The sequence below is a fragment of the Suricata suricatta genome, chromosome 4 (assembly GCF_006229205.1).
Source record: "Suricata suricatta isolate VVHF042 chromosome 4, meerkat_22Aug2017_6uvM2_HiC, whole genome shotgun sequence".
NCBI lineage: Eukaryota > Metazoa > Chordata > Mammalia > Carnivora > Herpestidae > Suricata > Suricata suricatta.
Window position 1 is genome coordinate 52,234,094 of NC_043703.1, and position 25,201 is coordinate 52,259,294.

Below are 25,201 nucleotides of genomic sequence, written 5' to 3' on the forward strand. Positions count from 1 at the left end.
CTCTGGAAAACAGTGTAGAGGTTCCTCAAAAAACTATCCATAGAACCCAGCAACAGCACTGCTAGGGATTTACCCAAGGGATACAGAAGTGCTGATGCACAGGAGCACATGTACCCCAATGTTCATAGCGGCAATGTCAACAATAGCCAAAACATGGAAAGAGCCTAAATGTCCATCACCTGATGAGTGGATCAAGAAGATGTGGTATATATACACAATGGAGTACTAAATGGCAATGAGAAAGAATGAAATCTGGCCATTTGTAGGAAAGTGGATGGACCTTGAGGGTGTCATGCTAAGCAAAATAAGTCAGGCAGAGAAGAACAGATACCATATGTTTGCACTCATAGGTCTAACAGGAGAACAGAAGAAAGCTAATGGAGGACCAAGGGAAGGGGAAGGGGGAAAGAGAGTTGGGGAGAGAGAGGGACACAAAACCTGAGAGACTATTGAATACTGAAAATGAACAGAGGGTTGAAGGGGGAGGGGGAGGGGAAAGGAAGGTGGTGGTGATGGAGGAGGGCACTTGTGGGGGAGAGCACTGGGTGTTGTATGGAAACCAATTTGACAATAATGTATTATAAAAAAAAAACTTAGATGCTTTCTGATGCCCTGTGGGAAGATGTCAGATCAGACCTGGCATTTCCGATTCAATCCTACCCCAAACAACCTATCTACTGTATATATTATGCCCAGATATGTTCTTAGAAAGCCTCCTCTCTTTTCTTCATCCCTTCCCGCTGACATTTTACACATAGTACAAGTCCTTTATCTCTCAGAGGCCTTTATTCCAGGCTATTTGCAAGTTTTCCTTATCTCTGCACATTTTCTATGTCACTTATGTGGCAGTTGATCATTTATACATTTGGATAGAACTGACTCATCTGAATTTGTTTTTTTCAGCAAAACCGCCAACGCCTTTAGGGCAGTCACCATTTCCAGCAAGTGAGGCAGCACGGCTGATGGGACCTGTGTTCTCAATCTGTCACCATTGTGTATGTTAATGTTAGGCTCAAGTTAGTTTTCTCTTATGTGAAACATTGATAAGGACCCAGTGTTGCTGTGAAAGCCAAATGCCCTATATGAGACAGTGCCTTTGAACTGTAAACTTTGAGAAATATACTGTAGCATCATTTCCAGCATCATTATTCACTTTTATTACTGTCAGGACTGACTGGGTTCCGAACAGGTATATAATGCACACTTGGGGTACTGAATCCATGCATGGATTCTGTATATGACCTTGACTGCAATTATATGAAAACATGCATGCAAAAGTCATAACTGTGGTAGTGTTCAAATTGTATATATTTTCTATTTTCTAAATGTTTGTGGTTGTGTTACTATACCACTATCCTTATAATTTAAAAAGAGATAAAAAGGAGCCCATGACATACAGATGACATTTTGAAGAGCCGTGTGTAAGCACAGCCAGCAAGAGCTGACTACTTCACTGAATACCCTAGTGAGTGACATTCTTCCCCCTAAACTGAATAGTGAGACCTTCACCGTGTGACTCCCCTGTGGCACTCCAAGGGCTGGCGGCCTCTAGAGCTATTAGTGCAAGGTGAGTGGGACAGCGGTCGAGATCAGCATGGCAAAGATTCACCACGTCACCTCCCATCTGCTGGCATGGCACCATAAGGCTTGCATTCCTTCTCTATTCCCCTTGTTCCAGGGCCTTGTTTTGCTGTTTGCTCCTAAGCCCTCCTATTAAACATAACACTGGAGACCACAGTCAAGAGGCTAATCAGCTACTTCAATATCCTTTACTCACATGTTTTTCAAAGGACCAATGGCAATCCATCAAGTGACCTGACAGCCTCCAATACCTGTCAAGCTACTCGTCATAAGATTGTAACTGCCAGCAGGGGAGGGAAGAAAACGGAGACGCCTTTCCCACTTATCTTGATGAGCCAGGGACTATCACGTAGCAGGTGCCCAGGGCTGACAAATGAAGGAATGACCCCTAAAACATGGCCTGGGACAGTGGAAAGAATGATGGATCTGGACACAGAAGACTGGTTCTAATTGCTACTGACTTGCTATGTGCCCTTGTTTCATTATTTGTTCATAAAAAGCGGGATTTGAAGCACACAATCTCTGCAGTGTCCTGCACCAGAATTCCATGCCTGCTCTGTGTCCTTTTCCCTGACTTGGAACTTCCCTTCAGAATAAGGCAACCACTTCAGTACAGATGATATGTACTTATCCTGGATTTTGTTTAGAGAGGAGAGAGGAAGCAGAGGGAGAGAAGCAGTGAAGAAGCAAATGGATGAGGATAGGATCGGTGAGAATGAGTATCTGAGTAAGCTTCCAATGTTCTTATGATTCAAAGGAAAGTAAGAACGCATCAGTCCCCAAGGGTGAACAGGGTCTCGGCAATCTTCTGTGGGTGGGAAGTTGCAAGTCCTTGCTAATCTTCCCACTTGCTGAAGCTTGGTACCATCAGTCCCAAGGGTCATGGGCTCCCACTGACCTGTGCCCTTTCCTCAGAAGCCTTTGGTGTTCAGGGTCTGCCTGAGGGGAGCCTCAGAGAGACCATTTGAAAGCTGACGTGCAGGGCTCCCGCTGTCAGCTGCCTCGCAATGCATCTGCATTTTACAGGCCGACATGTTCCACCTCATTGGGGTTTAATTGCTGGACCCAGAGTGCATACATTATGTCCTTAGAAGCTCCAGGAACTGTGTTTTCTAAGATTTCCAGTTGCAAAAATTAAGGTAGGTGAGAACTGGTTACAGACTATAAAAGGACAGGTGAGGTTTAGGTGCCAGACCTAGCCAGAGACCGAGTTTCTCCTGGTAGCCTTCTTTTCCGGCCATTCTTGTTATATTTATTTAAAAATACTTAGAGAGTGCTTACTACATGCAGCTAGTATTATAAGAATTTTACTAATATGAGGTATTATTACATTCCCATTTTACAGATGAGGAAAGCGAGGCATTTGGAGACTAATGACTTGCCTAAGGTCACATAGCAAGGAAGAAGCAGATGTCATATTTGCATCAATGCTGTCTCCCTCCAGAGCCCTAATTACTGTGCTAGGCTGCTGCTCTTGAATGCCCTCCTGGCACCTATTACAGTCCTTGTCAACTGAAAAATGCCCGTTGAACACTGGGATTAAATCCTTGCCCATTCCGAGCCAGATTGGCTCTTGCACAGTCATGAAAGCAAAGCGGAGCCAGGCAGAAGGCCAGCAGGGGCCTGGCCCGGGAGCAGTGTTAGCAGGGATGGGGCCCGGCCGCCTGCTGTTGCTAGGTGGTGACAGACTTCCTTTGGATAAGTGTGTCTTGTAACCATGGCCCATGTAACAGGTAGGGATTTCAAAGGCAGAGCACGGGGCCAGTAAAGAAGAAGGCAGCAGGCTTTCCTTTGGAAGATGTAGGGAGAGGAGGGCCGAGGTCAAAGCAGTACTCTGCTAGACCGAGTGTGGCCGCGTGCAGGGCTGACTGACAGGTCAAGAGGCTCGAGCAGGGGGACCCATGAGGAAGCTCCAGCCACACCACAGGTACATGAAAGTACAGCAGAACCATTGAGGTGGCAGGAAAAGAGAAAAAAGAGGGGACACAGGAGCCATTCTCCAGGGAGAATGGATGGATTCTGTGCGTGAAACAGAGCAAAGAGGAGAGTTAAAAAAAGATTTAAACAAGTGAAGCCTGGATAATTAGCAGAATAACGATGCTAGAAACAGAGGGCACAAAGAATGAGAAGAATAGGCTCCAGTCATTTAGAAATACTGGATGTGAGGTCTCAGAAAGGCAGCTGGAGGGAAATATGGCACATGAGCTCAGGACAGTGGTTGGGCGGGGAATGACTTTCCAGCCCACCTGGTGTCTCTCTCTCTCTCTCCCTCCTGACAGTCCCAGTGCACACCTGCTGTCCCGGCAAAAGTATTACCAAGGCTCCCTGTCACCATCGAAAGTTGCCCAGACTCAGAGAGACTGCTCTACCGATGATACTTCAGGTACAACGTCCTCAGCACCTAGCATGGACCCTTGAACACAGTACATCTGCAACCAGTATCTTTTCAAGGAGTAAAGAGTGGACTCCCAGTAATACATTTTGAATTACATCAATCGAATGGATCTGTTACTACACAGAAAGCGTAATCACAGGTGACAGTGAGCTGCAGTCGGAGGACCTGGCCCGTGCCCTCGGTCGGGAGGGATTTACAAGGAGACTTTGAGGAGTACAGTGAAAGAGCCATGCAGTCACTTTGGCTATTTTGCATTCTTTCAGTTTCTGAATGCGTTTGCTGTAGCATCATTTTAAAATAAAGTCACTTCTTTACCATTTTAGATTGAAAAAGGTAAAAAGCAAATTTTTAGTTTCTATTATTAATGCTTTTAGTATGTTTCTAATTTAAATATTAATGTTTAGGGAGACCATTATAAGCTTATAACCTTGTTCTTTTCCTTTCCTTTCCAAAATTTACATCAGTTCTCCAGTTTGCTTTAATCCTTAGCTAATAACTTTTCTTGGTTTCCTCGATGCAAATGTAATATATATACCTTTTCAGTGTAGAAAAGTTATAAAATATAAAAAGAAAACAGAAATTAACTGAAATTTGCTTATCCAGACATAAGCATTATTAACATTCAGATATTTACCTTTTATATTTCATATATAACCCTCCCCTCCCCACATATGTAGAACCTAATATACACACACATATATATGTATATGCATACATGTCCATATATATATATATATATATATATACACACACATATTATTGTTTGGTTCTTACTTGAAAAATAGGGATTCTCTCACATGTACTTTTGATAAGAGAACAGAGATTTTGCCAGGAAAGACTAATTTCAATTTTGTAGTGTTTCCTATTAAATGGCAAGAGCCTCTTTGCTGCCTGGATCATAACTTAATTACAGCTATGACAGTTCACACCATGCTTAAACTGTGGTCTCAAGCTGGCAAATGAATGACTTTCTTTTGGCATAGTCTCGTGACAGTGATATTAAATACAAATGATCTAAAAATGGGAAAAAAATTTCTTTGTATTCTAATAACTCATTCAGTACTTAAAGTGTAAGTTGTAGTATTTTATTTTTAGTTTTGCTCTGTGCTGTTGGTAGGTGTTCCCAAATACGCTTGGCTTCAAACACAGTTGTGTGTTTCTCTTCAGTATGTAAAAAACGTTTCCCACACTGCTCTATAGTCCATACCCTTCAGAGCCTGCAAAAGTATGGACATGAAAAATCTCCTTAACCAATAAAAACGGAGGAGCAAACAGAAGAAACTCAAGTGAACTACTTTTAAATGTATGTATGTGCATCCAGAATTAGTTGGTTTGATTTATCTTGTATGATACTGACTCTATTGCTGGTAAAGATAAATTGTATTATAAGGCTCTTGGCATGTTATTTTCCCAGTCCATTTCTCAGTATGACATTTCTTATTTTTCTCTGCTACAAAGCACCCACTATCATAATTTTCACCTGCTGAGTTTACGTTACTAATGATAATATTAAAATTCAGAGTTTTTTGAACTTTATAGTGGTAAATTAGGTCAGGAGAACAGATGGGATGCAATCTGATAAATGAGAAAGACATTTAATTATTATTTAAGTAAAATCAAACTTCACAAGGTTGGCCAGGCACACCATCTCAGTTAATACTGAACAGTCTCCCCTCCCCAACACAGCCAAGTCCAGTTCTCTCCTCTGTGTTCTCTCGCATGTGCTACACGAGAAATATTCCAAGAAGTAAGTGTCGAGATTGCTGGTGCACAGTGGATGTAGCGTATGAAGTCCTCTGAATAAAAATTCATATGAGCAACGGTTATGATAATAGAATTACTAGCCCTTACTGAAGACTCAGTAGATGCCAAGTGCTGGTACTATAATACAGTTGAAAAAATTGAGGCTCAGATAAGATGAGTAGCTTCCTAAGTTCACATACCTGGGAAACAGTGGCTCTAGGACTGGGCCCCAGGCCATTAGTCTGCGCTGCGGTCCGAGTCACCTCTTATGGAGTCACAACTCCACTTTGTTCAAGTTCCGAGTCTTCTTCCTTGCCTAGAGCCAGTCTTTAGTGATTTCCCCTCTTTGCCATATGCTGTCTCCTCAGTGGATCATGTGCTTCCTAAGGACAGTGACTGGGCTGTGATGGCATATGTTCCCCACGCGCACTGTGCCTGCACCCCGCCCTGCCCTGCACCTGGATGTGGATGGACATGGCTAGTTGTGAGTTCACGTTTTTTTGCGTACTCTCTGAAAGGATGTGATTTCTTATGAACCATAGTGTGGCAATTACTCATTAGGTAGTATTTTCTTTCAGAGGCTGAATGGCAGAAAAGTTCAACATCTGGACTAAAAAAAGTCCCTGGACACCTCCATTCAGCGTAGTTTAATTGGAGTTTATTGGGCCTCCACACTTAACATCAGTCAGGTATTTTCTGAGTATTCACTAAGGGTAGTCTTTGTGCTAGGCAAGATCCACAGATGAATAATAGTAGTTCCTAAGTGTCCAGGGTATGACAGGCATATAAAATATATTACAACACAGTGTGACATAAGCCATGACAAGGGTTGGCCTTGGGTTCCATGGAAGCCCAGAGCGGCCCCTAACCTGGACTAGGGTGAAAACTAACTGGCAGTTATGCAAAGTGTAGTCAGCATCATCTGGGAGCTTGTTGGAAGTGCAGATTTGCAGGCACCAGCATGCATGTGCCCAATCTGAAACTCGGGTGGAGCCCAGCAATCAGGGTTTTAAGAAGCTCTCCTCCATTAGATTCTATTGTTTGATAAAGTTTGAGAAATACTGCCTTTGAGAATGTAAGACTCACAGACACACTAATGGCCTGGGGCCCAGTCCTAGAGCCACTGTTTCCCAGGTATGTGAACTTAGGAAGCTACTCATCTTATCTGAGCCTCAATTTTTTCAACTGTATTATAGTACCAGCACTTGGCATCTACTGAGCCTTCAGTAAGGGCTAGTAATTCTATCATCATAACCGTTGCTTATATGATTTTTTATTCAGAGGATTTAATATGCTACATCCACTGTGCACCAGCAATCCCGACACTTAGTTCTTGGCAAGAAAGCATATTCCAAACGAAAATGCATAAAATAAGAGTTAGGTGATCCCTATCGCCCCCGTTCTAACTTTCACTGTCCACAAGACTTCCATACATGTCTTCAAGTGAACTAGAATGGAGTATGTTCACCTTCAAGATCACTTGCATAGAACACACACAAAGAAGCGTGTGTATCTCTCACCTAACCAGGCCAAGCAGATTCACAGAGCTGTCCTAGGCTGCCAGAAATTCTATGTCAATTAAATCGCCAGTTGGTAAGTATTTTAAATGTTACAAAGGTACCCACCTACATAGGCTCATCACTGTGATGGGTTCTGGAAGGCACGTACAGAAGGCACTTATGCTTGAGTTGAGGCTGTAGGCCTATCCTAACCGGGTCGTTCAGAATGTCAGGAATGCTGATAAGTACCATGGCAATAGGGGGAGGATGGTAACTGATTTAGGCTGATCTTGGGATAAGGCCGCAAGAAATGGGAATTGAGCTGGGCTTAGAAACCGGTGGAGTTTGCATGGCCGACAAAAAGTAGCTCATCAGCACACACTCGAACAGTCTGGAAATTGTCCAGACAAAGAAAGGCACTCTGTAGACTCCTGGGGAAGCTGACATAACAATAAAAATGACGATGATGCTGAGTGTCGCAGCCACAAATCTCCCCTACAGGGTGATTTCAGGGCTGGAAAGGCCAAAGCTTATAGGATTTTTTTGGGTGAAAAAATCAAATGAAAAGAAATCTGAAAAAAAAAAAAAACAAAAACAAAAACCAAAAACAACCCACAACTACTCAGCGTTCCAAGGCTGGTGAGTCTTTTCAGGGGAACCTGCAGAGTTTGTGGAAAATGGTTTCCAAATACCCGGCAAGGTGCTTCCTGCAAGTCTCCAGCTGCCTGAGCACATTTACAAGCAGGCTGCTGCCTGGGGTGGGGAGGACAGGCAGAGACCTCCGTGGTTCTGATGCCTGCACAGCTCAGAACTGCTCGCTCATTTCCCCAGGAAAAGTCCCACAGTCTCTACAATGACCGTGACCCACGAAGGCCCCTCCTTTGAGCACCAGCTCTCCTCCCCAGTTCGACCTGTGCTCCAGGCGGGGAGGCCCGGGTGGGGGGAAGTCACACTGAAGTCCGGCTTGCTGAAATTCTGAAATTTTCTGGTACCCCAAGTTACATTTAAAGCCCAAAGTATGGACTTTGGATGTCTGAATGCAATTATCAGTTGCGGGTGGCTCCAATTTGGACGTCCAGGAGAGCAGCTGGGCTGGTGTCCCTCTGGGCACACGAAGAGGCTGGGAAGGGGAGTGTGCTGTACCGGGTGGGCAGTGAACTCACAACCCAGTGGATTCCCACCCATTAGGCCCTAAGAGAGAAGGAGGGGATGGAGAGAGGTGTTTCCACCAGAGATGGGTAGTTTTGAGGCGAAAGGATTAGAACACACTTCACTTGATTGTGGGTAGTCTGAACAGATTTCTTTCGAAGTTCAGTCTTTGTGGTTATCCCCAGGAAGTCCACCGATATTTTATTTGCAGATTAATATACAAGCTTTCTGCTTCAAATTCAAGAACCTTGTATTTTGGATAAAGTTTTCAGGAAGTGTGTATATTCGTGCAGCTGCAAACACACCTTTGTGCAGCAGAGCTCACTGCTGGGGCTGGCAGGGGTGTGTGATGGCGAGAGGCGCCGCTCCCCCACCTGCCAGGCTCGATTTCGAGGTGCTGGCGGGCAGCAGCGGGTGATGGAACAGGAAAACGTCCTGTTGCAGTCTTCCCCGCCCATCTCCGCTTTTTCTTCTCCCCAGCTCTCCACCTACTTTTCTTCTCTGTCATCTTCCCGCACATTTCCTCGAAGAGATGCCACAGTCCGGTGAGTTATGTGGCAATGTGATGGATGAGGTCTGGAGATGAACCGTGTGTGTGGAAATGGGGAACGGCTGCCCTCCGAGTGGTGTGACACAGGGCCCCCGGGAGAGCGAGGGCTGGCTGAGCAGAGGAGCCCCGAGGAAGAGCAGGTGGCCAATGGCGAGGGACCACCGCCGGCCCCTCGCCCTGGCTGCTGTGTTTCACCCTCTCTCCTTCCTGGTCTCCTGCATGATCAGCACAAATTAGGGGTGTGGAAATCATGTAAGACATTTACCATTCTAACAACAGTCTGGGAAGCCTATGGCTCCCAGTTACCATGGAACTCAGAAGGCACCTTTACCTACTGGTGATCCCTGTTCCTTGCTGTTTTCAGATCACTAATGTTGGTGCAGCGTCAGCAGGACCAAAGCTGTTTGAGTCAAGGAAGCTCCGGACACTCTCCCCTACCATCTTCGGGAGGCACTAGAACAAACTTCTGCTTCCGTCCACCTTTTGGGTGCCTGGCTTTTTTCACAAATGTTCCCAAACTTTCTTCCTATTCATTTCAACCAGAGTATCAGGTGGTGTGGAGCCGTATTTCATGGGGGCAGGAGAATTGTGATTAAGCCCTCTGGGCTTATTTGATTTTAAAATGATGTTGCTTGTACTCAAGTCATGTCCGTATGGTTGTGCATGCATCTCTCGTTGATGGTTTGGGGCGTACATGTGTCTTCTTGGCCATAGTAGGAATAAAATCTTCATCTTCCATTTAGGATTAGAACTCCTTTTGTTTTTGATTGATCACATTTCTCGATCTTCAGTATTTTCTCCAGAGCTATGGACAAGCCTCATTTGGGTAGGGGTGGCCTGGTTCTGTGAGTCTGAGTCTGGGGTCCACATAGAGAACAGGCTCTATAAATCCTTACACCACCAAGAGGTCTGATCTGCAGTTCACAGCACAAAACCCCAAATAACATGTCCCCTCATTGTTCTTTTAAATTATTCATGAGGCACATATAGTTTGCCTTTCTTTTTAGAATTGCAAAGACTTGGGAGTTGTTTTCCCTCTCCTGTTGAGGAACTCAGTATCTTATCTGTGTGGTAACATTCAGACATTATTGTTGGCTGTGTATTTCATCACTTACCATGTAGGCTTTGAGCTCCAACATTTTTAAAGAATCAGTGGATCTCATGCCATCCCTAAATCCCAATTAAATGAAAATCTTCCACATTTAAAAAGTACTGAAATGGTAGATGAATTAACTACTACACTGTTAAAGAATATTCAAGGCATACAGTCTGTGACAGCAAAAAAAAAAAAAAAAAGGTTTTTTTTTTTGAAGTCCCACTGTAGAAATGGATCAAATAAACTAGAGCACATCTGTGGCGTGAAGTAGGAGGTGACCATTAAGAAAATGCTTAATAACATGGTGGAAAGGCTAATGGTTTATAAGGGGAAAAGTGTAGGCTGTACATGATATGCTGCAGTGTGGTAAAAATGTATGCATGTGCACGGAGACAAAGAGGAGGAAATATGGAGAAGTGGAAGCGGTGAGACTGCAGGTGGGTTTTTTCCTTGATAATTTTCTGCAGTTTTCAAATTTTTCACAAGAACAAACTGGTGCTTTTAAACTAAGAACATTCACATAGATGTATACTGGGTCCATACCTTACCAGTCTTCCATTTTAAATAACTGCTTTTACTTCTGTATCAGGTAGGGTCATTCAGCCATTTGGAGAAAGTACAGGAAAACCTTGGTTGGCGAGCATAATTGGTTCTGGAAACATGCTTGTAATCCAAAGCACTCATATATCGAAGCGAATTTCAGGAACCATTGGTTCAGTTGTGATCTGTGACGTTCGGCAGCACATACTACTCGCATGGCAGACATCATTCACTTATCAAGTTAAAATTAACTAGAAATGTTTGCTTGCATTGCAAAACGCTCGCAGAATAAGTTACTCGCAAGCCAAGGTTTTACGCACATTTGGTCTCCAAAATAGAAAACTTTTGTTTCAGATCTTGGCGTTAGCGATACAGGTACCCCTGTGTACGTCAGACCATTTTACATGGAGCTGAAACTTATGTCTCCTTTGCCTATACTTCTGTAACCTGGCCTGGGTGAAGAAGGTGTTTCCACTTCTCTAAACCTATCCCATGGCCAAGCAGCTACTACCAACTCCTATCTTGACAAAAAGGACAGAACCCTATAGCTCCAGCTCCACCTGGGAAAATGCATCGTTGGCTGGCAGTGAGCAGCTTGGTAAGGAAACTGCTCAAGTGTTTACTGGAAACAAGCACTGGCCATGAAGCCAACCTCTGCCTGTTTCTGATGGCGGCTCCCTCTCGTCCTTCCTGGGGGCTCTGCATGGGTCGGAAAGTGGGTGTGGTCCAAGGCCCCTTCCAGGCCTCACTCCCTTTCAAGGGTGCAGGGTTGGGATGTGTGTGGGTTATTATTATTATTATTATTAATTTAAAAAAATGTTTATTGATTTTTGAGAGAGAGAATATAAGCTGGGAAGGGGAAGAAAAGAAGGGGGACAGAAGATCTGAAGCGGGCTCTGGACTGACAGCGGAGAGCCCAGTGTGGGGTTCAAACTCACAAACTGTGAGATCATGACCTAAGCTGAGGTTGGACGCTCAACCGACTGAGCCGTGTGGGTGTCCCAATGTGGGTTTTTTTTTTTTTTTTAGATGGAGTTATGGATTTTATGGCAGTGGCAGGACACGTGGTTAATTCACAGCAGAAAACATGGTAAGGCAGCTGTACAGGGGCAGGGGGGTGTGGAGAGGGAGGCAGAGGCAGAGGATGGGGAAGGAAGCATCAGCAGGAGAAAAGCAACAATGTTACAGGAGCTATAGTTTGAGGAAAAGGCCAAGTTCTGGATGTCAGCATTTAGTAGGTGATGAGTGTAATAAATTACAGAGTAAAGGAAATTTTAGTCATGACAAGTCCACCTTCTTGATTTCAGTGATGGCGCAAGGGTGACCTCAGTCACCCAGAGATGTGAGTCCATCTCTCTCTGGAGGAAAACAAAGGGGCTACTGGTTTTCCAGTGGAGCTTTCTAGGGGCCCTAAGCTCCCTCTGTACCTATGTGTCCTATCACGTTCCTGTCAGATTCTCCTCTCCATGGAGCTAATCCTGCTGGTAAAGGTTCATTTCCAAAGAGTTGCTGGAAACATGCAAATAAATGACCTCAAGCCCATTATGCCCACTGTGATATTAACTTGATGGCAGAGAACAAGCCCTGATGGAATGAAACCTAGGACAAGCAAGTTTTGATAAGTGCAGGGCACAGGGGCTGAGCTCCACCTGGGCTAAACCATATCTGCGGGACTCACTGATGGGGCTGCAGACCCCAGCGCGGCACCTGGCCCATGGAGGGCCAGGGTAATAACAACACCTAATGCACACCAGTGATGTCAACGCCGTTCAGCAATGCTGACAATAACCCCAACGAGCCAGGTGTGATTATTACTTGCTGCCCTCACAGAGCCTGTGGACTGGGGTATGGGAAGAGCGAGTCCTTTCTGTCTTGTCTACTCCCCTTCTGGTTCCAGGTCTGGACGCCCAAGAGCAAGCAGCAGGTTTTTAAGGGAGGAAAGGATGGAGCTGAGTTCACGTCCTTGCCTTTTAAGAAGACAGGCCCATTTTCCTGTGGGGCTTTTCTCTTTCTTTCCTGCCTTATTTAATCATCAGTATATATTCTTATCTCTCAGGTCTGTCTGCCTCAAGGATGAAAGCCACGTTCCGAAACCAGGCAGAGGACCCAGCACTTGGTGGGGCTTCTGCCATAGACATCATTAAAATGCACGGTTAACAACGGCTTTCTGCTGCGATGTGCTAAACTTGAACAATGTTCTTCACACAGTATCTCTTCTGTGCGCTCCTAACATCTTTACTCTGACAGATCTGTCAACTCTGAGGATTTACTTTCTTACAGAGGCAGCGTGAAAAACTGAAAAGTCTTTTTCTCTTTTGTGTTTTTGTTTTATTGTCAGGTGGGAAGAGTGTTGTACTTGACAGTGGTGACCTCCGGTGTCATGAATTAAGCCTCTTTACAGGATGCAAACGATTTCTCTGACCCCAGTGTTGAGCCGGGTTGTGCAACCATTAGATTGGGGTGTCGCGGCTTTCGTATGGCAGAAACAAGGATGGGAGGAGTGGGGTCCATGGAAAGCTTTTAGACAAAATTGTTTAAACACTGCAGGCGTCAGCTGCCACTGTGATTCCTCCTGCTTATTCCTACATTTCTTTTTTAAAAATAATTTTAATTGCATTACTTTTGTTAACATTTGTTTTTGAGAGAGAGAGAGAGAGCGAGAGCGAGCATAAGTTGGGGAGGGGCAGAGAAAGAGACACACACACACAGAATCTGAAGCAGGCTCTAGGCTCCAAGCTGTCGTCACAGAGCCCAACACGGGCCTCAAACTTAGCAACCACAAGATCATGACCTGAGCCAACGTTAGATGCCTAATCTGAGCCACCCAGGTGCCCTGATTTCTACACATCTCTCATCCTCTCTTCTCCCTTCTTTTCCATTTTCTTTCATTTTTCTCACCAAACATCCACAAATAAAGGTCACAGATGGGGACAGCTCTGGGAGGAAGGTCATCAAAAATGATGCAAGATAAGGACAGATTTTTCTTTTTCTTTAGATTTTGGTATGTGTTATGCATTAACTACCAGGGACCAGGCTAGGTATTCAGAAGTTCTAGGGATTAGGAGATAGCTCAGAGACAGAGATAAGAAGAAAACTTTTGGTTTGTTTTTTTGGGGGGAAGAAAATTGGGTCTGGAATAACTGAAATCTCTAAATGAACCATGATAAAGGCTAGTTTTAAACTTGAGTATACTTAAAAGGTTGGACTGCCCAGCTGTCATTAATATGCCCAGTTCCAAACACAAGGAAAAACCTATTTAAAATCAGTAAGTGCGGTGGCTTAGAGAACAAGGCCTTGCAGGTGATCTCAGTTTCTGGCTCTAATGGGTATAAATTAGACCTCAGAAAACATTCCTCCTGAGCACAAGCTCGCAGATCTTCAGATGGGGACCAGGGCAGGCTTTGTAAGGGTGCCTCTGTTTGGGGGCCTCAGGAATAGCAGACAGGGTGTTGGTCAGAGACTGCTGTTGCTCAATAAAACACAAAAACAGTAGGAAAGTAATAGCAACAGACCAACTCTAGGTATGGTTAGCATCTCATAAACTGGATAACTCTTGGACTAAGGCAAGAGGGTTAGTAAATTGCAAGACTAGACATATTTTTTATGGGTCCCTCAGCACCACTAATGGACACCATAAGTGTACATCTGCCACACTACGTTCTAAATGCTAAATGATTCTGCAAGTCTGAAGCTTCCTGCCAGACTTCATGACATGCCTATTACTATACAGTATCCCCCAGAAACAAATATAAAAGATGCAGAACAAGATTTATGGGCATGTTAATTACAGCATTATTTATAATAGTAAAAAAATGAGAAGTTAAATGCCTAACATGTAGGTCTGTGGTTCAATTATTTCCTATCTACATTACACAGCCATTAAGAATCACAACTTTGAGGAACATTTGGTGACAAGAAAAATACTTACAATGTAATGAGAAATCAAAAATGTACAAAACAAAAGACAATATGATAGTATTTATTTATGGGTTTTCCCTCTGGTCATATATATGCACATGACTGGAAAGAACTAAAATAAAATATTAATAGTGGGTATCTCTGAGTAATGAGATGCTAAGTTATTTTTCTTCACCTCTGTATTTTTTTCCTGTAATTTTCCAGTTTCATACAGACTACTTCTTTTATAATATATTCTTTTAAAAAAGCAATTGTCAACTCTCTTAAGAATATCCAGCTAAGCCTGCACCAGTCCTGTATAATTATTATTAATAAATAATATGTAAAATTCCTGCCATGTGAATAATTATAGTGAAAAAAATGTATAGGTCTTAGTCAATAACCTCTGGGCCAGAGGCCTTAAACCTTGTGATCTACATTAAAATTCATCCTGTCAGAATTCTGCTTTCTATATTAAATACGATTTATGTGGCTAGGTGAAGAGAGGGAATTGATACTTGTTGATACTCTATAACCAGGTGTTTATGTACCTGGTTTCCCTGAGCACACTTATAGATGAGGAAGGTGAAGGTCAAATGACTCGCCCTGGTCACATGGCTATTTAGGGATCAAAATGGACCCAGACCTTCTCATTCTGGTTTGAAAGCCTGGATGCCCTCTACCACCACAAAGCTGATGGAAACTTCAAAGGAGACACAGACTTCATTTCAGACATTTAAAAATACCTTCATGAGATACTGTGCAAGTGCTTCTAATGTGTGGCCAAAATAACTAATAACTAATATATTTTTTTTCATTCACACAACCTAGCAAAAGTAATGGGGAACTGCCCAAAGGAGACAATGTTACAGGCAGAAAAGAGCAGGACCCATGAATTATCCACCTGCTGGGAAACCCCTGAAAGAACAGGCAGTGATCATGAAAACTAGCCCAACCTTTGGCCTGGGGAGGGGTGGCATCCGGGGGGACTGGCAGGCACTGCTGGGCTCCATCATTCCACAGACTTCTCACCCACCCTTGGTCACGGTGCTGCTCTTCCCTCCTACTTGGCTTCAACCCTGTCTCTGCTTCTATTGATAAAAAAAAAACCCCACATCCTGGCTTCTAGAAAGGTCTCTTTCAAAGCTAAAAACTTTCTTCTAGAAAGGAAAAAAGACTTCAAAGATGATCTTTCACTTCTTTCATTGAATAATGAATGCCTTTTGCCATTTCTCAAAATGAGAGGGGCTAGATATTGTGTGAGGCCTATCTTCACACGTATCATCCATTTAATTTGACCAACAGATGAGCTTATAATCATAACAACATCCTGCTCAGAACCTCACAATTACAAAGTGCTTCCACATCCATTATCTCATTCGCCTCTTGCCATAAGCCTTACAGAAGGAAAGGTAGGTAATATCATCCCCATTTTGTAGACCAGGAAATTAAGGCATTCTGCCACTTTGCCTTGTTGGACACGATGGCGGCTTTCCTTGGGAGGCACAGAGGGACGGACTCTGTGGGAAGAGCACGTGAAGGTTCTGGGTGAGAATGTGGCAGGCAGCAGAGTGTTCCAGGAGGATAGGACTCTGGAGAAAAGGCTCCAGGGTAAGGCTGGGGCTTATGAAATAATGGAGAAGGAAGAGGACCGACCAAGGTGGCCACACTGCTTGTGGAGAGCCCTGTGTGCACGGCTTCCTCCGCTGCTTCCTCAGTCCTCTCCATGACCCAAAGCTAGCCCCAGTCCCACCGATCTGGGAAGCCATTCTCAGTTATCCACCACCCAGAAACCATCATAATAACATCTCGAGGTTGTCACATGCCTCAGCTCATTGCAACACCATGCCACGTTTCTGAGGTAGGCATTGCCATCGTTTTACAAATAGGGAAATGAAGCTCAGAAGGGCTAACCTGTCCCCAGCTGACACAGCTAATAGGCAGCAAAGTCCAGATTTCAAACTACACCACATCATAGCTGCCTCCCCTTCTGATATGCTTCTCACATCCTGTATGTGGCCCGTGTGTTCCCTCATCCCTCTACTCAGTTACAAGTTCCTTGAGAACAGACAGCCGCCTTCTATTTCCTCTGTACCCACCCCCACCGCCGGCACGCAGCAGAGCTCTGGGCACACAGTAGGCTCTCCATAAACATCATACATTAAATATCTGTTTGTAGGAAGAGTAGTTATTAAAGAGTGATTTTTTTGGTACTTTGGATGTCAGGCTTGCCACGGTATATAATTAAAACAAGAGTGAATATGAAGTATATAATTTCTCCCAGCTCTAGCTTAATCAGGCATTCATTACCATGTCTGATTCTGTGTTATGTGAAAAGAACTGCTTAGTAAGCATTTTCTGTGATGATGATAATCAAATACGTACCGATATCAGAGAGATTTTTAAAAAGACAAAAGCACAACCATCAAAGATAAGGAGAAACAATGATCTACATGGCATGATATTCCCCCTGAGACTAAAGAACTTCCAAGGCAAAGCGAGCACTTGACTAATTTTGGGCAACTGGGTATGCAGGGAACCCTACGAGAGGAGTCCATGCTAACGGGGATCTTGCACCATTATTCTTGTATCAAGAAGATGGATGCACCAGGCTCCTGTTCTGGGTCAGAAACAAGAGAGGCGTCATTTTCAAAGGCTTTTCTGAGAGATGGGGTTTGCTCTGAAACATTTCCAGCACAGCAATCATTTCATTGCCATCTTCAGTGACAAGCAAACTTACTAAATACACACGCAATATACAACTTATTAACCCCTGTTTGGTCTCATTCCATTTGCCCTCCCAACACATTAGTGTATAGCTTCAAAAATACAAAGGACTCAAAGAAAATCACGGAGATGAGAATTTTTAGGGTAGAGATTAGCTCAAGTACCTCTAAATTGACCTTTGGTAACCTAAGCTAACAACAGCTCAACTGTCTACTATACTTTGTTGCCAAACCATTCAGAGTAATCCTATAAACCACTGAGAGGCAGGATTTCTGATCTGCTTTGTGTTATAAGTAAAGTGCCGCATACCTGTGGGCATCCAACCAACATCAAGCAACAAAAGCAAATATCGGGTTAGCGGTACCTACATTTGTGTCCTCATGGCTGTGGCCATTGGTCTCCACCAATTCCTTGGTTCCTTTTAACTGCAAATTTCAAGAAGAAACAAAACAAAATCAAACCCCAAATGAGTAAGCAAGCATATCTGTTAATATATATCATCCTGTTAACTCTGATTTATCTGAGGTTGCAACTTTATAAAACTTCCCAGAAAAGAGAAAAAAAACCAAACCAGATGGGGCACATAATTCTAATGAGTCTTACTGAAACCAGTTTGAGACCAATATTTTAGAAAACATGATGGCTGGCAAAAAATAAATGGGTCTTGGTCATTATTTTTTAAACAATAAGATTAAAAAGCAGTTCCATAGGCATAAAATGTATAAAATTGCTTCTTAAGAATAATAAATGATTTCATTTCCTAGTTGTATTGCTATTAATTTAAACCCTGCAGTGTTTGCAAGTTACCACCAGCTAAGTGATGTTATTCTAATGATTACTTGTGAATGATGTATTTTTGGTTGTTTTATTTAACACGCCATAGCGCTACTGTACCTGTCCTCCTTGAGAACATATTTGGATGATTGGCATTGTTTTTGGAGACCTAAACAAAAAGATGATTTTCTTCCTTTCTTGCAAAGGAAGAATTGGGAAGACATTTCCTTGGTCACTGAGGCATTGGAAGAAAAGCTATGGCTCAAATGAGATTTTTAACAGTGAACATTTGAAAACACTACCCTCTCTACTCTCTCAAAAGGCTTAGGAATAATCAGTTATCTGGAGATTTCTGGAAACCTTTAATTGGCATTTTATCCTCGTCTGGCTCAAAGCAGACATTTGGAAGCAGAGAGCAAGGGCAAAGGGAGGCGGGCCTTACAGCTGTTTGCCAGCACTTCTTCCTGGCTTATTAATGCTTAGGAAGCAGCATCTTCTGTACCATCTTTTTTCTTTTTAATGCCTAAAATAAAATGGTGGGAAATAAATGCTTAAAGTTGGAAAGAAAATACATGCACGTACACCCACAACGTAGGTGTCTGATTCGGCACACTGGTTCTTCTTGGCTATTTGTACATATTAAAATGAAAGCTTCTTTGTTTTTTGTTTTTTGAAGGCCATGTCAGACTGACAGCAAGAAAGCCATACGCAGTCTGTGCCAAGAGGGGGGCTTTTCGAAAGGAAGGAAACACACAGAAGCGGAGCCTAGGGCAGCTGAGTACAGACCAGAGGCTCTTTAAAGGGCTTGTTTCCACACTGCTCCCACTTAGGAAAAATATTCCACCCACTGGTCTTCGGGGCTACATCCTGGGTGTTTCTGCACAGGACATGTACAACGTGTCACAGACATGAGATGGAAAAGGGCACGAGCGTCGCAGCAAGGCCCTCCGTTATCAGAGGGCACGGAAGGGCTGGACAGAACCCTCCGTGTCTTCTTGTCTGAAGGTGTCTTCATCACAGGTGTTTTTCATCTTCGCTCTCTTCACCGACCCTCTCGCTCACCCTCGGACCTGCGGCTCCTGCTCGCATCAGGTTGGGTGGGCTTAGCTCTGAAAGCTTTGTTATTTTGCGGCAGAAGGCAAGGGCGTGCTCCACCTTTCCATGTCTCTCAGCACAAACGTGCCCACAGCTCTCCTCCCTCTTACACGGATTCCGCTGTGCTGCGCCACAGCCTCTGTCCTTCAGTGCTCCCTGTCCACGGGTTCTGTTCCCTCCCCTGCTCTCTTCTGCCAGATCAGCCCCAGGCCGCTGCTCCCTCCCGCATCGGCACCACCTGGCTCACCACTGCTGTGCCCTCACCAGCCTCTCCCTGCCCTCCTGTCCTCGAGCTACGCCCTTCCTAAAGATGGGGCAGAGGAGCATCTGGTGTGTCGCTGCCTGGGCTTGTGAGCAAGCTCCGGATGTCGGACGCTGCCACCTCGGTACAGGAGGGGAGGAGCCGGAGCCGGGGGGCCCAGGGGGCCTAGAGAAGCTGGTCCTAACAAACAAGGGGGGCCGGGAATAACCTGCCTTCCCTTGGTGGGGATGGAGTGGGGCCTAACGGTGGGAAGGGCCTGGCCTCACAACCGATTCTTTCTTTTTAGGACTCCCATCACTTTAAATAGCAAAATACCGAGTCTTCAGAGAAAGGTGTATCTTTTCCTCTCTCGTGTGTGTGTGTGTGTGTGTGTGTGTGTGTGTGTGTGCGTGTGTGTGTGTGATAGCAATTCTAGGCCTGTGCAGTCACACTGTCCAGGAGTGATGCTATTTGTTTAGGCCGTACGTATGCAGGCACTGAAGAAGCGTTTACACACGTGGTTAAGGCCAAAGAAAGCCTTACAGGACAACGCTCTCGGAAGTCCAGAGGGCGTTCACAAGTGTGTCTGCGCCGTGTGGCGGCTGCAAGGAGACGGAAGAACACGTCCACCGTGGGCTCCCAACCGCAAGGATGACAGGGCCGCCAGTCTCGGGGATCTCAGGACAACAGCCTGCTGGTGGCCCCGCCAGCCAAGTGCATGTGGCTGTGGCATGTGACGGGCCTGCTCAGACACATGGCCTTCTGATGCCTTTGTTTGAAAAGGGCCCTCCCATTTAAAGTAGCACAGCCAGACTGGAGCAGGATTCCTTCCCAGTCACATGTCCCGGCGCTTTCATGAGTGAAGGTGTTCTGCATCTTCTTCACGTTCCCCATTGAAGTAACAGAGATGCAAGTGGGATGTGTCACCACTGCCTGTGCGCGCACATCCTGCTCCCTAAAGGTGCGTGTGACAGCAAGAATACACTGGTGCTTTCCGCAAAACTCGGAATCTGTTTTTCATGACTGGGGTTTAGACTTCAAATCAAACAGAGGCATGTCCTAGAGGTATTGCGAGTTTGGTTTCAGAACACTGCAATAAAGTGGGTCAATGGACTTTTTTTGGTTTTCCAGTGAATGAAAAGTTACATTTTCACTATACTCTCGTCTACCACGTGGGCAATAGCATTATGTCCAAAGAGACAATGCACATGAAGGACCTGAGTCATGTGGAGAAAGGACACATCTGCCTCTCCTCACACCAGCAAATCGAGGAGAGGGGGGATCAGAAGAAAAAGACAAGGCTCAGAGCTATGCCTGATCAGGAGCAAATATGGACTAAATCCGCGCCACATGCTGGAAGTCTCTTAATAATGTAGGAGAGGAAAGCCCGGTGACCTGGGGTCTCCTGGATGGCTTGCTGCGAATTTTGTCACAGCAGTTTTCAGCTCAGTCTAACTTTTCCAAAATCATAAAGTAGATTCAGCCTCAGTCTGCATTTTTTTAAATCAGTACTAATCCTATAATCCTTAGTTTTATAAAGTATTTTCCTTTAAAGCTATAAAGACCTTCATTTTCCACTCACAAATCCCTTACACTTTTAGGGGAAAGTAACCCAAACTACACTTTCCTGCCCCCAAACCACGACAAACTAAAAATCACTTGTAAAGTGACTGAGTCACAGCTGACTATATCCTCCCAACTTCACTTTTTTTAGATATAACACTTTCAAAGTTATTTATACTATACAAATAACCTTCTCATAAACCACTGTGGGTATGAAATGTAAAACAAGCTAAATTTGATCACCCCAAAGGGTTGGGGTTACGCTATGGGATTCTTTCCCTCCCAATTACCATTCATTGCATTGCTGGCAGCAAGGAAGGCCAGAAATAGGAAAGCATTTCAAGAGCTCTCCCGTGTAGGTACTGGGCTTAGATTTCACTCAGATTTCACTCGGCTGGTGAGCAATCCATCTTACCCTGCTGTAAGACAATACTTTCAAATCCACTTATCAATGTCAGGCCACACTTCAGTATCAAAGCAAGCCAGGATGAAACGATCAGATTTACAAACTTCATATAAAAGGTTTGTTGCTCACTGTGGTTAGATAAGTACCCTGATGCACAAATGAGGAAGACTTTTTTTTTTTTAATGTCCCTGTGAATCAGTTGTTCTTATTCAGATGTCTGTGCGAGTGCCATGGATTATGCTAAACACATTTCCTCACTATTACCCCTAAGAGGAAACTAGAAACTAGTTGTTTGTGGGAGATATATCTGCACCTCCAGTAGTTTAAAACTTTATCAAAATTCATTTGTCTTTGGGAATAAACTTTCACACCGCTGGCGGGCTCAGGTGGCCTCAGCAGGTGCAGGGGTGAGCACAGGTTATAGGGTCCCCATAGCGAAGCTGCCAGGAGGTCTGACAGACAGGGTGGAGGCTGACTGTCCTACAGACTGACTTCGGGAACGTCTGCGCAGGTGGCAGACGGGCGACGTGCACGTCCCCATTAGAACGCACGCACGAAGCAGAGCGGGTGCGCTCACTCACTTGTTCCTGCAGGACTTTCAGTAGCGCTTGTGTGTGTGACTGCTCTTCCTTTGCCTGTTCCAGTTCTGACTTCTTGTTGTTTAACTCCTCCTGGATGGTCAGCAATTGCTGTGAAAGTAAGAATAGTTACGATAAATAGGAGTGATGGCCAGGTGATTGCAAGATATTAAACCTGTCCAGTCAGATTTTTGTTTATAGGTCTTAAGAGGCTTAATTCAGACGTCAGCTAACTTTTTCATTTTTAAAGTTTATTTTTTTATTTTGAGAGAGAGAGAGAGAGCATGGGAGGAGCAGAGATGGAGAGAAAGAGAGAGAAAAACCCAAGCAGGCTCTGCACTGTCAGAGCAGAGCCCAACGTAGGGCTTGAACTCACCAACCGTGAGGTCATGACCTGAGCCCAAACCAAGAGTCAGAGCTTAAGTGACTGAGCCACCCAGGCGCCCCCTTCAGTTAGCTTTTGTGTGACCCCTCGTCCCCACCACTTAGTGTAACGAGTACTGCAGATTTAGACACATTATTAGGCAGTTTGTGATACTGCTGCACAATAAAACAAATCTTTTCTAGGTATTTGTAAAGGCACCATCATATTCCTTTGAACAAACGTGTTATTGGTCGAAATGTAGAGGACGGTGTCAATCAACAACAAGCTTTGATAGATGAAGAAGTTAAAAAATAAAAAAACTTGATATATTCATCAACTTGCCCACCGTTACTTCATTTTACGGAAGACGGGGAAACCAGCCTCACAAAGGCTCCGTGAAGCTACTTCACCAAGTGGCTGGGACCACAAAAGATCCTTTTACTTTCTCTGTTATGACGGTGATGTTTTATTAGATCAGCAGGACTGAAGTCCAAACTGCAATCAATATATCAGCCGAGAAAACTGCTGATATAAGCTGTCAAAACACTAAGCTATGGCCTACACTGCTATTTTTAAGCAGGGCCACTGAAGGGATTTTTGTAAGCCTTGCCTTGAGCCTTCCTTGCCCTATCAACTGTAACTCATGTTGAGGCTTACCTTGTCTGCCAAAAGCACGGCGCGGCCCGGCACTAATTCTTTGGAACAGGGTTGTATGTGACTATATACGTGGGCTGCGAAATACATTCAAGAGCTTCAAAGCAGCCGTAGAAATAGCTGTGTCTACTCAAAGCTTCCTAACAACAAAGGACTCGTTTGAAAACACAGAAGAGCATTTCTTCTGCTAACTGAACATAACAAATGCTGCACTAATGATCTAAAATGTTAGTGCGTTCCGGCCAGGAGGTCGCGGTCTCCAACGTCAAGGCTGTTTCTCTGGGGCCTTGACAAGCTGGCTGGCCCGCTCTTAACTATCAAGGCCTGAATAAACACTGGCGCTGGATTTCTGATGCTTAAACCCACCAACTGGAAGGATTAAATTAAACCTTTAAAACCTAGTTTTGGGGTATGTTGGGGAGTAGAAAGCACTCAGAAAAACCCACTATGCTTTCCCTTGGGCTGGCTTGCACTGTTTCCTCCTCTGGCAATGGATGTAAATTTAGGAACCAATGACAGGGCCCCCTAGCATAAGCGGCGATTTCTGCACAGTATTTTGAAAACCCTGTTTCATCACCTGCCTGCATCATAATCACACGTGAGGTGGTACATCCCACACTGGCTCCCTTAACACCTTGTGTGACATAACTGTGCATCAGCTGACTGAAGTACAGAAACTCAGAAGCCCATATTGTACCTTGGCACTGTGGCAAGTACCTAAAATGACTGCTTCCAAACATTGGGGAGTGACTGTTCCTTCATGGTCATTCAGGACGGGCCCCAGAACAGCTCCTGGGGGTTCTGGTGTTCTGACTTTGGATGATGCCCAATGAGTTTTTACATCCTAGACAAGTTTCCAATCTGATCCTTAAACCTCCTTTAAAACTGAGCCAAATGAAGGACAGGAAACCGTCTTCAAGAATAGGTAGCTTATGTTTGTTCATTGAGCACTTGGGCTAGCGACATTTAGAAACAACTCCTGTTCAGGGGAAGGGTGTTGGCTATGTTAGTGACGGTGCATCTGTTCAAGGGAAAAAGCTATGCCGAGGTCGAAAATGAAGTTGCACAAAGGTGTGTGGACAACACAGAGCAGCTCACAATACACTGTTCTCCAGACAAAGACTTCAGGTTGCAAAAAGGTTTATTAGCTTTTGCAACATGTTCATAGAGAAGGATCTGGAGACTTCGGGTAAGTGGGTTTAAGGATCTCTAGGTCAGTCTTGCTTGTAACTTTCTGGTAAGGAGTATGTGCTGCTTTAGTAATGTTACCCACACTGAACAAGTGGGAAAGTGAGAGTCTTATTGGAGTCTGCCATTTTATCCACATATTTATAACCCTTCTTTATTCTATTCCCTCTCTTTCTCTCTTTCTCTCTCTCCCCCTCTCCCTCCCTCCCTCCCTCTCTCCCTCTCTCCCTCTCTCTCTCTCTCTCTCTCTCTCTCTCTCTCACACACACACACACACACACACACACACACACACACACACATCTCTTCCCTTGACCTCATTTCCCACTTAAGCTTCCATCCTGTTCTATCCTATTCTATTTCTTTTTGGAATCATACTTTCTATTACTTTTTATCTATTTTATTTTTAAAAAGTTTTATTATTGGGGTGCCCAGGTGGCTCGGTCGGTTGAGCATCCGACTCTTGATTTAGGGTTAGATCATGATCCCTGGGTCATGGGATCGAGTTGGGCTCTGCCTGAGCATGGAGTCTACTTAAGATTCTTCCTTTCCCTCTACCTCCCCCTCTCTCCCTCCCCCTCTCTCCCTCCCCCTCTCCCCCTCTCTCCATCTGCCCTTTCCCTGGCCACATGCACTCTTTCTCTAAAATAAAAAATAATAAAAATAAATAAAATAAAACATTTTAATTATAAGTATAGTTGACATACTATGGTATGTTAGTTAAAAAAATTTTTTTTAATGTTTATTTTGGAGAGAGAGACAGACAGACAGTGTGTGATCAGGGGAGGGGCAGAGAGAGGGAGACACAGAATCCGAGGCAGGCTCCAGACTCCAAGCAGTCAGCACAGGGCCTGATGGACCCACAAACCGTGAGATCATGACCTGAGCTAAAGTCAGACGCTTAACCAACTGAGCCACCCAGGCACCTCAGTATATTAGTTTTAAGTACACAACATAGTGATCTGACAAACATATGCATTGCTCAGTGCTGACCACAGTAAGTGTGGTCACCATCTGTCACCAGAGTTATTGCCCTATTATTGACTCTATTTGCTATGCTGTACTTTTCATCTCTGTGGACTCACACTTTTAAAAATAAAATGCCTTCTCTCTCATCCCCACTTCCTTTTCATGGGCAGGCAACCTCTTTCAATGCTCTCT

The 25,201-nt window shown here is 44.4% G+C and overlaps 1 protein-coding gene across 2 annotated transcripts in view; it reads right to left on the minus strand.

Annotated features, from left to right (window-relative positions):
* ENOX1 (ecto-NOX disulfide-thiol exchanger 1) overlaps window positions 1-25,201 on the minus strand; it is a 240,232-nt gene that overhangs the window by 42,053 nt on the left and 172,978 nt on the right. For both annotated transcript variants that reach the window (XM_029936687.1, XM_029936688.1), the window contains 2 exons: window positions 21,838-21,945; window positions 17,546-17,602 (listed from right to left, as the gene is read on the minus strand). In XM_029936687.1, the coding sequence (XP_029792547.1) occupies window positions 17,546-17,602; window positions 21,838-21,945 (165 nt within the window). The remainder of the gene's footprint in view (window positions 1-17,545; window positions 17,603-21,837; window positions 21,946-25,201) is intronic.